General features: G+C 41.4%; 1 protein-coding gene across 1 annotated transcript; it reads left to right on the top strand.

Annotated features, from left to right (window-relative positions):
- The first annotated feature begins 295 nt into the window (after positions 1-295).
- Positions 296-16,563, top strand: tbc1d2b (TBC1 domain family, member 2B). Its single transcript, XM_069163045.1, has 13 exons — positions 296-681; positions 2,717-2,867; positions 5,479-5,653; positions 6,822-6,973; positions 7,083-7,336; positions 9,217-9,642; positions 9,792-9,902; positions 10,095-10,291; positions 10,999-11,493; positions 11,577-11,694; positions 11,942-12,127; positions 13,409-13,530; positions 14,310-16,563. The coding sequence occupies exons 1-13, from the start codon at positions 340-342 to the stop codon at positions 14,503-14,505; spliced, it is 2,925 nt and encodes a 974-aa protein (XP_069019146.1). The 5' UTR covers positions 296-339; the 3' UTR covers positions 14,506-16,563.
- The last annotated feature ends 101 nt before the right edge of the window (positions 16,564-16,664 follow it).

Raw genomic sequence — 16,664 nt, 5'->3', positions numbered from 1 at the left:
GGTTTAATGTCGCTCATTTTGTCCAACAGCACCACCGAGTGGCACTCCAGCTTCACACACGTGCAATGTACCGAAAGCATTGACTGTACATAAAGATGTTAAATTGCCGGTGGCGAATTGCAAGGCGTTAAATTAACAGCCTGCGGTGTTTAAAACCCGGCGGGATCGAGACGAATTGTGACCCTCTTGGCTTTCTATAGCGCCACAAACCCGCGCACACGTCACCGTTGACGTAAACTACATCTCCCATGCGCCTCGGTCCGAAAGGCAGGCAGTCATGCGGATTGAAACAGGAGTGGGCATCCGCTGCGCTGCACGAAGAAGAAACTCGGAGTAAAGATGCACGAAGAGGAGGATGGCAGCGAAGCGAACTCCTGCAGAACTTCGCGGATTCTGGCCTCCAAGTCGGTGGATGTGGCCGACATCGAGGGAGCGAAGGAGCAGGCCTCCAAGCTGTGCGGCTACTTGAACAAACTCTCCGGCAAGGGGCCGCTGAGGGGTTACAAGCCGCGGTGGTTCGTGTATGACCCAAGAAAATGTTACTTGTATTACTTCAAGACTCCTCAAGATGCCTTGCCCCTCGGACACATCGAAATAGGCGATGCGTGCTTCATCTACGACGTGGAGGGGGAAGAGGGTCAGTTTGAGATCCGCACAGCCGACAAAGAGTTTCTCCTGAAGGTATAAACTTTTCGACATGTGTGTGACAGCCCTGCAGACTTTCTGTTGTTGTCATCTATCACTTCCTTTCTCTCTGTGTTAAAGGCAGACACACCCATTTCTAACCTAACAGAATTAGTGTCAGATTTGCTCTCGGGATAGCCCGTGCAAATATTTGCCTGATGTGATTTGACAGTCACTTTCGAGGAAATGCTGGTTTATAAATCACTTTCGCATGTAGGTCGTGTTTGTAAGATAAGAGCTTAATCAGCAAATCGCCCGGCTGATTGTTCCAACCGACTCCCTGTCAGTCCACTATTTATGTTTGGAGATAATTTTAGGCTTCACGTGAGCTCATCCGCCCAAAATGGGTCACGGCACCCCATGTGATGGTGTCTCGGTCCTCCTTGCTGTCATATGACTGTGACGGGTTGAGTGCTAGTACAGGTGCCTCTGGTTTCACTCAGCCTGGCTCCCACTGAAGTCTGCGTCTGCTTCAGCAGATGGCGTGAATGGTTAATACCGAGCAGCTTGTATGGCCAGAGGCTGGAACTGAGACTGAAACCAGCGTCTGCATCCATTCACATGACACACATCTTAATAATAACCTGCTATTTGTAAGAGTTGTTGGGCTGTTTCATGTTACTTTACCGCTTTCATTATTGTCCTGTTCAAGGTGGCGTTGTATTCATATCGGGGATTGAGCTGTGTTTAACCTTTGACCTCTAAAACATGAGTCATTTAACAGCAATGTGAATTCACAATGTTTGAAGTAGCTCACAGAAACTTTTGAAATATTAAGGTCTTATTTTTGGTCCTGTAAACATACATGTCTATCATTGACTGAGTGATCAAAGTGTTTCACCATTATGCCGGGATCAGACTACACAATATATTTGCCTTTCACGATGGTAAATATTTCAAATTAGACGATCTAAGTGCCTTTACTTCTTGCTGGGTCTTTGTCAGGAGATTGCCAACACTACAGGTATGACCCGGACCAATCACCGCTCGCGTTCGTGTGCGAGTTCCTCTGTTGTCAGTCAAGAAGTTGAAAATCATGGCTACACAGGCACTATGTGAAGCCCCCTGTTATCATATAGGTTGATGTAAAGATGTCAGACTAGACGGGTAAAAGACCAAAAATATTCTGATATGCCTGACTTTTCGTCGGGTGTCCTGCGTTGTCCCAAATGCCGCAACACTGTTCTTAAATTATGTCACAGCACAAGATCCACCGGTCGTTCCAGACAATCATATTTGGGCCTGACACTAGAAATTTGTCAGCAGTGATTAGCTCATGTCAAAATTAGGCTGAACTCGTGTAGTCTGATCCCTGCATTAGTCGGCACAATGCTGTGACTTCCTGTATCATTTTCAAATGAAAAGCTCATCTCATCTCGTCTTCTGAACCACCGAGTCCAATTAGGGTTGCGGTAGCAGTAGCGAAAGCAGCAAAGCCCCCTTCTCCCTGTAACTTGCTCCTGGTCATCCCAGGGATCCCGAGCCGTACCAGGCCAACTGGGAGACACAATCTCTCCTGTGGGTCCTGGACTGGCCTCGGTGTCTCGGTTTTGCCAGGGGGCATCCTAACCAAATGTCTGGACCACCTCAACTGACTCCTTTCAGTGTGGAGGAGTAGCTCCTTCACTCTGAGTTCCTCCCAGATGGCTTAACTTCTCGCCCTGTCATGAACAGTGAGGTCCGCCACACTGCAAAGAAAATTATTTTCACCACCTCACAATCTTATTCCTTTGGTCAATATCCACGGTTCATGATCATAGGTGAGGGTGAGGATGTAGACCGACCAGTAAATAGAGAGCTTCGCCTTACCGCCAACTCCCTTTTTACTCCGTACAGTCCGGTACGGTGGCCACATTACTGCTTACACTTGTCCCAGTCTAATAAAATGAAAACCCTCGTATCAAAATAAAATCCTACGAGCATTTTTTAGAAGGTCCACTCATTTGGTAGGATTTTACCCTGTCTTGTTGTCCATTGAGCATGAATGGTGAATAACCATGCATGCGTTTCTTGTGCATTTGTGTGTTTCTAGGCCCCCTGTCGGCAGGTGATGAATTACTGGCTCCAGCAGTTGCAGCAGAAACGTTGGGAGTACAGTATCACACGAGGCACTGGTCAGAGAAACAGCTGGAGCTCCCCGACGATGATCTATCCTCCCACTGGACTTGTAGGCAAAGATAATGGTAGGCACACGCACACACAGATACACACACAGATAGAGGGGCTACGTACAATTTACTGAGTCTCCTCATGTCCAGGCACCAGCTGAAAGTAAACACCTGTAGCTGTTGGATCAATATTTACACAAGGCTGCAAACGCAGAGTTATTTTGTTGCACCATTTCCAAGTTCGTACAGAAAGAGTTTGTGGGAGTGGTTGTTTTTTTTTGTCAAACTGCTAATACGAAAAATCAAAACGGTGCAAAAGCAGAGTTCACATTGACTTTATCTGGTGTGTGTTTTCGTTTTGATGCACTCAGAAACAAAAATCTTAGTGTGCGCACCGCTTGATGCTTTCAAGGTCCAAGTGTTCCCACAAGCACTTGCCAAAGTTAATATAGTTCAACAGTAAAATGTCATTTACCACAGATAATTAACAAATGAGTTGCTATCATACCTGGTTATAACCTCTATTGTGTTATCACGATTCAACCAATGAGTGCACACCAAGCTCATGTTATGCCCTGTTCTCCTGCTGTAAAGAGTCTGTAAAGTGTTCACTGAATAGCTGTCTGATGCTCAGTGTTGACCCCTAAGAGTAAAAGTTATTTTAAGTCTGTTTATTGTGGCACGATTTTAGCTTGGATTGGAGGCTGTTCTGAGACAGTTTCCACCCAGACCTCACGGGTATTATTTATATCTCGGGCTGCAAATAACACTTATATACTTTATTAATTCATTTGTTGGTTATTTTTTTCTCGATTAATTGATTTGCTGTATGTTTTTAAAATTTTCAGAAAATGCTGAAAAATTTCAACAACTGTTTCCAAAGCCAAATTTGCAGCCTAAAATGTATTTTTTATTATCATTGAAGACTAAAGGAGCCAGAAATCGTTCTCATTTAAAAGATGACTCTCCACATTTTTTCATTTGAAGAATGTGTAAAACATCCATATTTGTAGCTAATAACTAAGATTTATACAAATGAATATTTGTTTGTTTGTTAGTTAGTTTCATTTTCTTGGTCTTTAAAGCTGCTTGCAGTGAAGTGACACTAATTCTTCTACTTGTTTTGGCTGTTCTAGTTGAGTGAAATGAACCGTGAATCCGCTTCCTTTTTTTTTTTTTCCATCGTGCAGACATGACTAATCATGTTTTATCTTCAAAAGGCATACATTTCCCTGTTGTCACGGCCTATGAACACAGTGGTATTCAGTCCAACATGTTGTCCCTGATCTCAACATCAGTGACGAGCTTCATGACGAGACAAACCTACAAAGTCCTAATCCTAAATAAAGAAATTCCTCTACCACCAGCTAGTTGATAACTGTCGTTAGCAGCAACAGTTGCTGACCAAAAGTAAATATTGACATTCATCTTTCATCTACTTATTACCCAAATGTCCCTTTTTAGAGCCTTATTTGTTGATAGATTTTTTTTTTTCTTCCCCAGTTGTTTTGTGAGGCTTGATTTATTAGAATGTTGTTGATTAGTTTTACTAGATTTATTATTGCATTGTGGTCTCTGTGAGAAGTTAATTTTGATAACACGTTTTTCTTATCGACATGAAACATATCGTTCACTAGCTGGTCTAAACTTTTCTGACTCCAGTTTCCCTGTTTATCGTCTTACCTCAGTTTTTACACAAGACTGCCGCCTGTCTAACAATGGAACATTTAACTGCTTAGTGATTTGTAGTTAGTTAATCATTACCATTTGTTATGACGTACTAGTTTCATAATTGCTTCCAATAAAAACTTCAGTGGTAATCTGTTGAATTCAACCTTTTAGGGTGTTCACCTTTCTGCCTGTGCATGAATACATGCATGGACATGTTTACTTGTACAGTTTTTGTTTGTTATCATTGAATGTTTTTCAGTCTCAGAAGACCTTGACTTTTTGTCAGTGAGCTGTGATAAAATGTGAGAAACCTGTGAAATCAGCCAGGCTGTCAGTAGCTAATGTCTCCTTCACTTGATCCCCCCCCCCCCCCCGGCTGTGTTTTATGTTTCTTTTTTGAGTCAAAGATTAACAGGTCTCCGCTGTTCTTCAGCCAAGGTGCTGGATTAGTGACAGTAAAGGCCCAAAATAGAAACCACGCTGCCACATGTGAAACCCTTATTCTGCCATCAATAAGTTTGCTCCATTAATAAATGCTGGCTCGTAATAAGAGATGAAAGAAGTATTTCGTTTTTCTTGGCGGAAGATGCCAATTTATATAGTTTGAAAGTTTTATCAGAGCAAAAGGAGTCGGATCATTGTTATACTTCTGTTGCAGTGGAACAACTTGGTGGTTTACCTTCTTGGGTCTGACGGCATGAATATGGCGCTACGTGGTCCTTTTTATGAATTGTTTCACTTTCGCTGGTAATTCCTGTTATGCTACAAAGTGTGTAGCTGACAGTTAGAAAGCTGGCCATGAATCCACAGACATTCCCCGTGCTGTAAATACCATTCTGGGTAATTCCCGCTGTTGCGTCACTTTAATCAGTAATTCATTAAGTGTCATTATGATTTGATTTCCTCTGCGAACAATACACACAAACAAGGCCTTGCAAAACAGTAGCTGTGGTCAGAGTGGTGCAATATTATTATTATTGTTGTTGTTGTTCCAATGGACTCTGTTGTTTTTCAGACACCTTCATCTTTGAGAAGCCCAGTGAAAGCATGGAGAAGGTCCGCAGTGACTTTGCCATGGAGACAGAGACTGATGGTGGGGGAATGGTGGGGATCCAGTCAGCCAGGGGGCCCTCGGGTGGGTCCACGAACCCCCTCAACTTCTCCCTTAAAAACTTTGGAACAGAACTCAGGTGAGGCCGCGAGCACAGATTATGCCCAGAGTGGCTTTTAAAAAGGGAGCATATATTCAAGTCTTCGTTTTGAGTTCCAGCCAAACAGGCGCAACTAGTTTGTCTGCCATGTGCCCCAATAGAGCTCAATTGAGGAAAGAAAATACCTCTTCAGTTCTTCCTGAGGTGGACAGCAGGAGAGGAAATTGTTACATCCACAGTTCACCAGTTGATACACCCATCAACAGTTCCCCTTCTGGGACGTACAACATGTCTATTCAAAAGATGCAACATGCTGAAATGCTGAAAATGTGACATGTGGATTGGAATTTGCTTTGTGTCCTCGATGGAAAGAGAGTTCACTTGTTAAGGTGCACAAGAGCTGCAATGTCGCCTCCTCCTAATGGCCAAGTCTCCAAACCACACTGTCCTAACTTTTACACAGAGCAACTATTTGTGTGCTCATACAGTATTTTTGTCTCGACACAATTGCAAAATAATTCGTTCTGACACAGAACTCAGTAGAGCAGCTAATTGTAGATACCTGGTTTGTGTCTAAATCTGTAAATTTCCAGAAGCTGGTTGCATCAGTTTCTGAAGCTACGAACTCATGATCAGAACAGAAACGGCTGAACCTCAAGAACATCAAAAACTTTGAAGTTCAAAGATGCTGCGGGTCACAGATATGCTCCTAAAGCGCAAGTGAATTGTGATCCGTCATGGGGCTGCTGTGATCGGCTGTGCAGATTAAAATGTAATACGTGTTCTGTCAGATGGACGCGAGGTGGACGGCTCAAAACCGTGGGTGAAACCCATCTGATATAGACACGGTGTGAGGCAGGCAGGAGCTTAGTTCTGTTGCACACAGCTTGTCACACTGTGTCTCACAATTAAGCTGTTTATCGTCAAGAATGTGCCTTCATAATTAGGATTTAATCCTTCACATTTATTTCATATATTTATAAGTATTTGATTACCATAGATTACTCAGGTTCTGGAGCTGTATTTGTTTGTTTTTTTGTTTTTTTGCTCTGCAGCTACATTTCATCCCAGACCTGTTGAGTTCAGTGTAAAGACGTCAAGGAAAGGCTGTGTGTTAGCATTCATATTGACATTTACAAAGTAGCGGGTACCTGTAGTTGTTCCTGGATCTCTGTGCATTAAAACAGCTTATACCTTGTTCTGTCAGGAACTCCATGTCTTATCTGCGGCCGAGCAGAGCAGGTGACAACAGGCGCAGCGTGTTTTATACCAGCAACAGCAACACGGATGAATGGGAGATGGTGGATGCTCCACCCAAGGACTTCCCTGAGCAGAAACCTCATCTGGACACTCACAGACGTACGTCCACTCCCTGCTGCCTCACTCGCTACCCTCTGACCAGGGTTTAATATTCATACTTCCATACCTCCTGAGGATCACAACTGATGAACCTCTCCTATCTTCTCAGATTCCTTGGGATCACCGTTCACCTTCGATTTTGTTCGCAACTCCTCACGACCTAAGAGGCCTTTGCTTCGAGACATGATGGGCCCTGGGAGGTTTGGACGCAACGCTGAGACACGCAGTGCTGAGAACTCAGCGGTGGAGTGTAACGGCAGCAAACCTTCGGAGTTGCAGCTTCGCCTTCAAAGCCAGCAGGAAGAAGTGAGTCGGCTGCAGCAGGAGCAGGTCAAACTCAGAGAAGAGCTTGCCACTCAGAAGGTACAGTTATTTCTCTTCTTTTTAATATTTAAAAAAAAAAAAAAATAATGTAACACTTGTTTATTGGTCACATGGAAATATAATATTCTGATGGAGTGTTGTCCGAGTTTGGAGAAAAGATTCTATTTATAATGCACTGAACCACCGGGACATGGAGCATTTTTAGCTGTAATGCACCAACATTGATTACATAATGTGTGAATTATCCCTGTTAGGAGAAATTCAAAACATACTGGAGTGATTTTACTATCATTTCAGTTAGTGTAGACCAAGCCTGAGGTTGTGGTGTTTGACTGAGGCGCTTGTTGTAATTCAGATTTCCTTACTCGTACAGGAAGACAGTAAATGATTAGTCATGCTTTGCAAGAAACAAGGAAACGGCAGTCCATCTGTCTATAATTGCAGCTGTGGCGCTACTTCCCATCACTCTCTGTTCTCTTTTTTTTTTTTTTTATGTTTTTAGACCAGTTAATTGGTCACAGCGGCTACAGCTGGGCAGATATATAAGTACTCTATGTGTGTGAGCCGTGGTTTACTTCAAGGTGAAACATAACGGGAGATAACTGGGTAACTCGGCGTAACCAAGTCAGCAGATGTAACCATTGATGGACATATGAAAATATTCTGTCACCCTTTACACCTCAAACAACATTAGGCTGAGTGGTGAGTGACCAGCAGTCTGAAGGAGGAAAGCGCTGAAACCTGACGAGTATAATATTTACAGATTAAATGCCGTGTATTCTACTGTCAGGAGGTTTGAAGAGAAAGGCAACACAAAAAAAAAATAAAAAGGAGACGAGATCTTAAAAAAGTACAGCAATAACAATTTAAAACCACATTTTTTGTTATTCATATTTTAGTTGTTTTTTTTTTTCACGTCAGGTCAAGTGGGCCGAAGCTGACATTGTATTGTTATTGGTTTCAGACCTCCAGATCATGTTGGGCCTTGAGTCACATTGCACTAATATTAAAGGGTAATTTCATCCAAAGTGCAGACAGATATTTTCTCACATGCTGTCCTTATATCAAAGTTTGTGTTGCTCATTTGCAGAACAGCAATCTTTTTTTTCAAAGAATTAATGTATCAGTGATTCAGTTTAAATCTTCACACCTCCCCTTGGCAATTTCCAGCATTTTCTACCCGTGTTAGAAAACAGTTACCCATGAAAACTGTTCATTTAATTTTATGTTAGTTACTTCATCTGCATCTGTGTGACTAAATGTGTATGGGTGTGTTTTGTGGGTGCACATGTCACACATGCATGTGTGAAGCATTGCACATTGGCCACATTTTCTCGTGGTTCACTTTTCTTATTGAATTTCTTGCTCTCTAATTAAATCAGGGAATAGTGGTGGTTGTGTGACATTTTGCTTCGGTCAGCATGTTTGTGGCCTCTGTTGGTGTGCACCAGCAGGGTTTACCACCTCAGCTGAATAATTTCCAGGGAGAAAGTACACAAATCCAGATCAGACGAATGCAATTTAATTAGTAAGTAAGAACTTGAACAACACTTTATTATATAATTGTGTAAAATAGTGCCTCTACTCTTTTTCCTGTTTTTCATAGATTAATAAAATTTCCTGAGATACCCAAATTCTTTTTACATTTTTAAATTAATTAATTTTTTTTGACAATAAATTTGTAGTTGAAGCTGAGACAGGCTACAAAATTGTGGCAAAGATGACACTACTTTTCCCACATATTGGGGAATTTCAATATGTCATTTGTAACTGCAGTCCATAGTAAATGTATGTAAAAACAAATTTTTAAAGCACCCAGCTTGTAAAAAGTCATTTCATTTAACAAATCCAGGCTACCACATCTTAAGCCTGACCCTGCAAGACAATGTGTTGACCACAAAGTGCTCTGTCTCATTCAGGAGCTGGTGAGACTTCTGCAGCAGACTCTAAGAACCTCCCAGTGTGACTGGCCAACAGCGCGCCGTCCAGCTCCGGCTCCAGATTCATCTGCAGCCTCAGACCAGCCCCAAACTCCAGAAGTAACCCAGGAAGAAATCACCCAGTTGCAGGGCCTGCTTCGGGAAAGAGATGGACAAATTCAGTCCTTGTGTGGGCACATGGAGCGTCTCGCCTTGGAGAAGGAGAGCCTGCAACAGGAGCTGAAGGGCCTGAAGATCAAAGTGGGGGAGATTAATGACGAGCTGGGAATGTTAATGGAGACCATCCAGGCTAAAGATGAAGTCATCATGAAGCTGTCGCAGCAGAGCTCAGAGGAGAGCGGAAACTTGAATGAAGCCGGTTCACCACTGCCCCACAAAGAGCAGCAGGAGCTGGACATCCTCAAGGTACAGAAAGAAAAACTTCAACTATATTTATTGTTAAAAGACATTACAAAGCTGCAGATTATCATAACTTGAAACACTTATTCTGAAGAGTGACTCGGGCGTGATTGTAGAACTGATTAATTTAAAACAGTTTTTTTTCTCTCTTTTAGGACAGTGTTCAAGGCTACAAATCCCAAAACAAGTTCCTGAACAAAGAGATCCTTGAGCTGACAGTGCTGCGCCGAAATGCAGAGAGCAGAGAAAAGGCTTTAGAAGCAATGGTACTATCTTATGTTTTGTGGTTTTGGTGGTTAAAGTTACATTGTTCTGTTTATAGAAATGGGAAGTCTGAGTAGCTTTAGGGGAAGTCCACTATTGACTGTAACTGGTGCTCCTCAAACCAAAAAATACCAAGTAGATAAAAAAATCATCTGAAACTTTGTTTTTGTCCTCTCCTCTTATCTTCGCTGCAGTGTACGGCCCTGGAGGCCAAGCTGTGTCAGGTGGAGAGTAAGTATTTGGTGCTGCTTCAAGAGGTGAAGACCCCAGTGTGTTCATCTTCGGAGCAGAGTCCTGCCCGCGAGGTCATTTCCAGATTGTTAGAGGATGCATTGCAGGCAGAGAGCCCAGACCAGCATGAACACCCAATCTTCAAACCGAATACCGTAAGGTATGTGCAGAAAGCCTCGTGAACAGATGCTACTTTGTTCGCAAATTATTTAGTTCACTAAAAAAAAAAGAAAATGCGTCCAAGCACAAAAGATTACATTTCACTTTTTAGATTTACCCTTAAATTTAAATACATTTTATTTGTAATATTGTAAAGTTGCAAGAGTGCATGTACTGTATATTCTTATCAAGAGTTTATTGCAGTTTTGCAAAAATAAATGGCTAAATGATGATCTAACATTTAATTACAATGAGAAATTTCAAGCACAGCCACACTGTAAAACTTTTCACTGTCTGTAACATGAAAGGCAAAAGTGTTCCCTCCATTTAGCAGCCAAATGTGTGTACTACTGTGTAGACGAAGCTTTCTCCAACAACTCAATGAAAAAGTCACTTCATGAGAGGAGACACTGGTGTTGCCTCAGCAGCCTTAAAAGACCCCACTGTTCTACTTTGATCAGCAGCTGCACACAGTTTTTCTAAACTGGAAAAACTAACTCTGCTAACTGGTATTTCTGTCGCTGTTTGCTATGACTGCTGTGCAAGCTCAGACATGCCCTTTGTTTGTGCGTTATCAAAATAGAAAATCAGGAAACCCCTGAGTAATGTAAAGCTGAAGGCAGGTATCAGTAGCTATCAACAACATTAGTTGAGTATCACTGATTGATAATTTCATCTCATTTTCTCTTTGCCATGATTTAATGTCAGTGAGTACGACGTGTACGGCTTCAAGACGGTTCCTGAGGAGGAAGAAGAGGAGGAGAAGCTGGTCGCAAAGGTGAGAGCCTTAGAGCTGAAGTCTCTGTCCATGACGGATCAGGAGGTGTCCGTCGGGGTCAAGTGGGAGAACTATCTGGCCGGCACCATGAACAGAGACCTGGTGCGCTCCCCTGAGCTCAAAGCCCTGATTCGCTGTGGTGTGCCCCATGAGCACCGCTCCCAGGTGTGGCGCTGGTGTGTCTCCTTCCATGTCAAGAAGTTTCGAGACCACCTGGCACCAGACTATTACGAGACCTTGTTAAATGTGGCGCGGGAGATGCCCAACCCGGCTTCGAAGCAGATCGAGCTGGACTTGCTGCGTACTTTGCCAAACAACAAGCACTACTCCTCGCCAAGTGCAGGCGGCATCCAGAAACTCAGGAACGTCCTGATGGCTTTCTCCTGGAGGAATCCAGACATCGGCTACTGTCAGGGACTGAACAGGTACCGGAGGGCATCTAGTTTTTTCTCCTTCACTCCTTTTATGCCATGAAGTCATTAATTGGTATTGCATGTCATCTCCCCAGGCTGGTAGCAATCGCCCTGCTCTATTTAGACCAAGAAGATGCCTTTTGGAGCCTCATTGCCATAGTGGAGGTCTTCATGCCAAGAGACTATTACACCAAAACTCTGCTTGGCTCACAGGTAAATAAGTAACATGGAAAACACGGTGACAAGTTACTGCCTACCAGATTTCACACAAGTTTCTCTGGTGTCAATGATGTCATATTCATGTGACTGAGGCTGCAGCTGATGACTTCGCAGAGCAGGAACGCAAAACAGTGATCAGCACTTTCTTTTCCTTCTGCTGGTTTTGAACCCGTACCCGCTGTGAAAAGAAAGGCCTCCATCAGCCATAAAAATATAAATTTCCCTTGTTGGGTTTGTGCAGGTTGACCAGCGAGTGTTCAAGGACCTGATGAGTGAGAAGCAGCCACGTCTGCATGCCCACTTTGAGCAGCACAAGGTCGATTTCTCGCTCATCACCTTCAACTGGTTCCTGGTGGTGTTTGTGGACAGTGTGGTGAGCGACATCCTCTTTAAGGTCTGGGACGCCTTCCTGTTCGAAGGACCAAAGGTAAGAGGCAGAAGGGAAAGTACAGCCGTCATCCTCTGTTTTCACATTTCTGTCTGAAAAGATAGGAATCTTGAGCTCTTTCGAGTGGATATTAAGTTTAAATCCGTTTATCATTATCTCTGATATAATTGAAATGAAAACCCAAAAAATGAGATTAGGTGATTTTTGGAAAGTGTTGATGTAGCCACTCAGTTGGCTGAGTTGGAATTTGCCTGCTGCCCAAGCTGGAATGTCCAAATAGTTTTCGATTCAGATGTAAACAAAGTGATGGAGTCATGGCGAAGTCAAAGCTGCACTGTTTATTTTCTTTTATTAACAATGGATTAAAAGCCTGTGTGTAAAATAGTTACTCATGGTAATGAACCTGCTTAAAATTATCATCCAACTTTGCACAGATCGTTTGCCTGTTTTAGCTTGTTGAATGGCTTGTATGATGTACAGATTCTCATCTCATAACCCTAATTTCCAGCAGTATCACGCAACTGTTTTACAGTTGGCAGCTAACCATTGAAGAAAGTTGAACATCTAACAAGCTAAAGACTCGGATGTTTTTTCTCATTAGACCTTTATACTACCAAAATGACTGTTAGCATTTGAGTTATATTTTGCAAGGTGGATTTAAATGCATACTACTGTGGTCTGCTGGGTGTGTACATGGCTAATCCTTTGCTGCTGCCAGGGACCAAACAGCTGTAGCCAAATCCTTTCAGTGATATGTCAGGCTTATAAGGGAGCTCTACCCCCAAGCTGCCCAAAATTCTTTTTTAAACATGTGATAACAGATTTGTGTTCAATTGGTGGTAGAAACGGTAAACACTGTGAAAACAACACGGACATATCCTCATCTTTTAAAACTTCAGTGTGAAGGATTTGAGAGGGATCTATCACCAGAAATGGTATTTAATATTTGAAATAATTATTTTATTCGTGTATAATCACCTGAAGTGGTGACAGTGAACCAAAGCAGTCAAGCTGTGGGCCAGAAAACCAAAACGTGACTAAAAAAAAAAACACTTTAAAACTCCGGAGAGGGATAATGAAAAGTTGGATTATATTTTGTATCTGGGTTTATCACTGTGAGCGATTTTACATGCAAGTAAGAAATAAATAGAATAGATAGTTTTTGCCTCATATTAACACGGTAAGGGCTGTACTGTGCTCTGTGTACAGAGCAAATGTGTCCATGCATTCCTATAAACATGTTCAATACTGTTATGGTATACACTCACTGAGGGGATGTCATAACGTGGATTTCACGGCTTTGATTATGTTTCTCCACAGATCATATTTCGCTTTGCCCTTGCTCTCTTCAAGTACAAAGAAGAAGAGTTTTTGAAATTGCAGGACTCCACAGCCATCTTCAAATATCTCAGATACTTCACACGCACAATCCTGGATTCAAGGTACAGCAATTGTAATTTGTTATGGTAGTTTTAGTCATTTGTAAGCATGACATCTCTGAGCATTTATCTGATCTCCCTTCTGTGTAGCTGAGGAATACGAAGAAACACGTCACCTACACTGTTGGGAGTTTTGCACATATCAACATTGCAATTCAATTTTATGATCAGTCTTGTATAGAGAAGAGAAGGTCAGGATCAAAATTTTGACCTAATGGTAGTGAATGATGAAAAGTCAAATGATCTCCAAATTTATTGCAGTTCCTCCAGAGAGAACCGTGTGTGTGTGTGTGTGTAATTTCATGGCAGTACATTCAGTTGTTAAGATTAATAATTGCCATATTTACAGTAAAAACACAGGCGGTTACATTGTACAGTGAGATTCTTACTATGCTAGTCCTCCTTTCACCTTCAACAAGAATTAAAAAATTTATAAAAAATCTTTTTAAAGATTATTGAAACCTTATGGTTTCACTTGAGGAAAAGACCCTCAATGCTACAGATGTTGAGATATTTGATGACTGGATAAGGGAGGACCTTCACCTGATTAGTCTTTGCCACATTTCATGGCACCCCACCGGTATTTGAGATAATTCAGTCCAGACTCGGGTTGAGAACCGACACACCAACACACATTATTTAAGTGATACAGACAAGTGAAAGTTTAAAAAATTAAAACTGGATGACAAATACAGTTCAATACATCTGCACAGAAACAAGCATGAATAAAATCAAACATTCCAGACTGACAGGACTATGTTGTTTTTATAAAAAATTTCCAGGAAGCTGATGAACATCGCTTTTGTGGACATGAACCCGTTCCCCATGAGGCAAATCCAGAACCGCCGCTCTTTTCACCTGGAGAAAGTCCGCCTGGAGCTGACAGAGCTGGAGGCGATCAGGCAGACCTTCCTCAGGGAGAGAGAGACTAGGCAGGATGGGCGGAGCTTTGTCAGCGACGATGAGGAGGATAACTGACCTCCAGCTCGTCGCAGGCTGTGTGGCGGAAGTACGAAGACAAAGAGATCATCTGCACAGACCAGTGATGTGCTACAGTTGTTGAGGGAGTTATTTGGCATTCAGTCATTGGACAGTTGGTCTCTGCATCAGAGCTGGAACAACTGACTTTACATACATTTTGAGTGAAATCAAAGGACCAAAATATTACAGGCGGAGCGGGCTTTTTATCAGTATTCCTGCCATTTTAGATTTTGTGAACGCCTTATTTGCCGTAAGCTCCTGTGTTTATGTGATGACCAAATCAGTATGCTTCAGCTCGAATAGTTGCTGATATTTTGTGCCTGTTGAAGGAATTGTTTTATTTTTTTTACTTGTTTTCAATTGAATTCAGTTTTTGTGCTGGTTCTTTTCATTAATCTCATAATATTGTTTACCTTAACTTTTTTTTTTTAAATATTTACCAAATTGCCACTTAACAATACATTTTTGTATTTGATCCCAGTGTCTATTGATGCACTTGAATCACTTATGCTGAAAGTGAAACTTTGCTGAAACTTCAAGTCTTAAACCCTTTAAAATGAACATATCATTCATTCATTCATTGTATGTGGTTGAAAGAATTACCATGAAAAGAAAGATTTTTTTTTTTTTTCAACTCATGCAATTAGAGACACACCAACTAACACAACATCCTCATGCTGTGAGCCAGTATTGACTTTACAAGTGATATTAGTCAGTCCAGTTTTATCTGCCTGTGTTTGGCCTCTATCGTTTCCTTATCATTTATTTAGTCAAATTATTTTAAGAATCATTTCATTAGTTTTCAAAGACTTATCCAAAAATATTAAACTTTTGCTTCTACATTTGCACTTAGACTTGTCCTGGACTACGTAACACTCACTATTGATTAGTAGAATATCTGATATTGGTAATGACTTAAAAAAACTGAATCAGTGGATCCCTCTAAATGACCTGATAATCCAACTATTGTATTGTAACTGCTCTGTTATCTGTGTATTTTAATTTACCTTTAAATGCCCTGTCCTGAGAGCACTGTTTTCAATTGTTTTGTTTGAGCATGTTCTTGTCTTTTCTTTGATTCATAGCTGTTTATAGGATCCGGTTGTCCCCCTCTGCTACTTTGACTTGTATGATGCTGCATTTGTTTTTCAGAGCCCAACTGAAAACGCTGATGTATTTGCATTGATTATCCTCAGAGTGGCAGTATAACATCTGTCTGGTGTTTACACTGTTCACAGGTACCCTCCTCACAGAGTAACTGTACAGTTTATTTGAAATGGCTTTGAAATCAGCTTGCCAACATGAATGTTGTGTGAAAATGGAAATCTGATTTGTAATCTGCAGGGGAAATATTTTCATGAGGAATGCTCAACATTTGTGACAAAGTCTGTCTCTTTCACATTCAGGTACAGAGAGAGATGAGTAAGCTTGTCTCACTTGCTGCAGGCCTTATGTGCTGATGTATTGTTTACAGATTGAGCCCATGTTCTTATTTTTAATTAACTTTCAGGTTAATGTTAATTATAAAATTGAACACCATTTCTTTGCTACAGTTTTGTTTGACCATGCAAACCTAGGAACAAATGGCAGAAATTTTAGATTTTAAGATGAAGTTATAAATGAAAAAAATGTGTAGAGGTAGAAATTGAATTTGTTTTTCTTTCCTCATGAGAGCAGGACTCTCTGGGAGTTTAAGAATTTGCAAACTTAATTAGTTTAAGGTTAAAAAAAATTCAGAGGGCCACCGTTAAGGCTCATACAACAGGTTTCAAAGTTTACTCACTGCACAACTTCTCTTCGAGGCTAGTTTGCATACATCGTTCACATTTTCTGTCACTTTGATGTTCATATTGAATAAGCTAATCTTTTCTGCTTCTTTTTTTCCCCCAACAATGTATTGCACAAGTGACTTTAGTATATAATGTATGTATCTTGTTTTTTTTTTTTTTATCATTTAATGATGAAAAATGCTTTTATGTTACACAATTAAGTATATGCCACTGTATGTTCTTGTAATACCACTTAAAATACAAATTCAATAAACAATGGCTGATTCATAGGTCTCGTTTGCAGTTGTTGTAAGAAGCAGGAAAAAGAAAGCACCTTTATTGAGTCCTCAAATGCTCCATCAGTCATCGTTATTGATAGCCTGCCTC

Source organism: Embiotoca jacksoni, unplaced genomic scaffold, assembly GCF_022577435.1.
Source record: "Embiotoca jacksoni isolate LCO1_2020_lvr unplaced genomic scaffold, fEmbJac1.0.p SCAF_3, whole genome shotgun sequence".
In the NCBI taxonomy this organism is placed as follows: domain Eukaryota; kingdom Metazoa; phylum Chordata; class Actinopteri; family Embiotocidae; genus Embiotoca; species Embiotoca jacksoni.
The sequence above is the reverse complement of the archived record's forward strand: the minus strand, read 5'-3'. Positions and strand labels throughout refer to the sequence as shown.

Coding starts and splice junctions, on each gene's coding strand:
- tbc1d2b (XM_069163045.1), top strand. CDS start 340: ATGCACGAAGAGGAGGATGGCAGCGAAGCGAACTCCTGCAGAACTTCG. Junction 5,654..6,821: donor AACTTTGGAACAGAACTCAG/GTGAGGCCGCGA, acceptor TTGTTCTGTCAG/GAACTCCATGTCTTATCTGC. Junction 7,337..9,216: donor AAGAGCTTGCCACTCAGAAG/GTACAGTTATTT, acceptor TGTCTCATTCAG/GAGCTGGTGAGACTTCTGCA.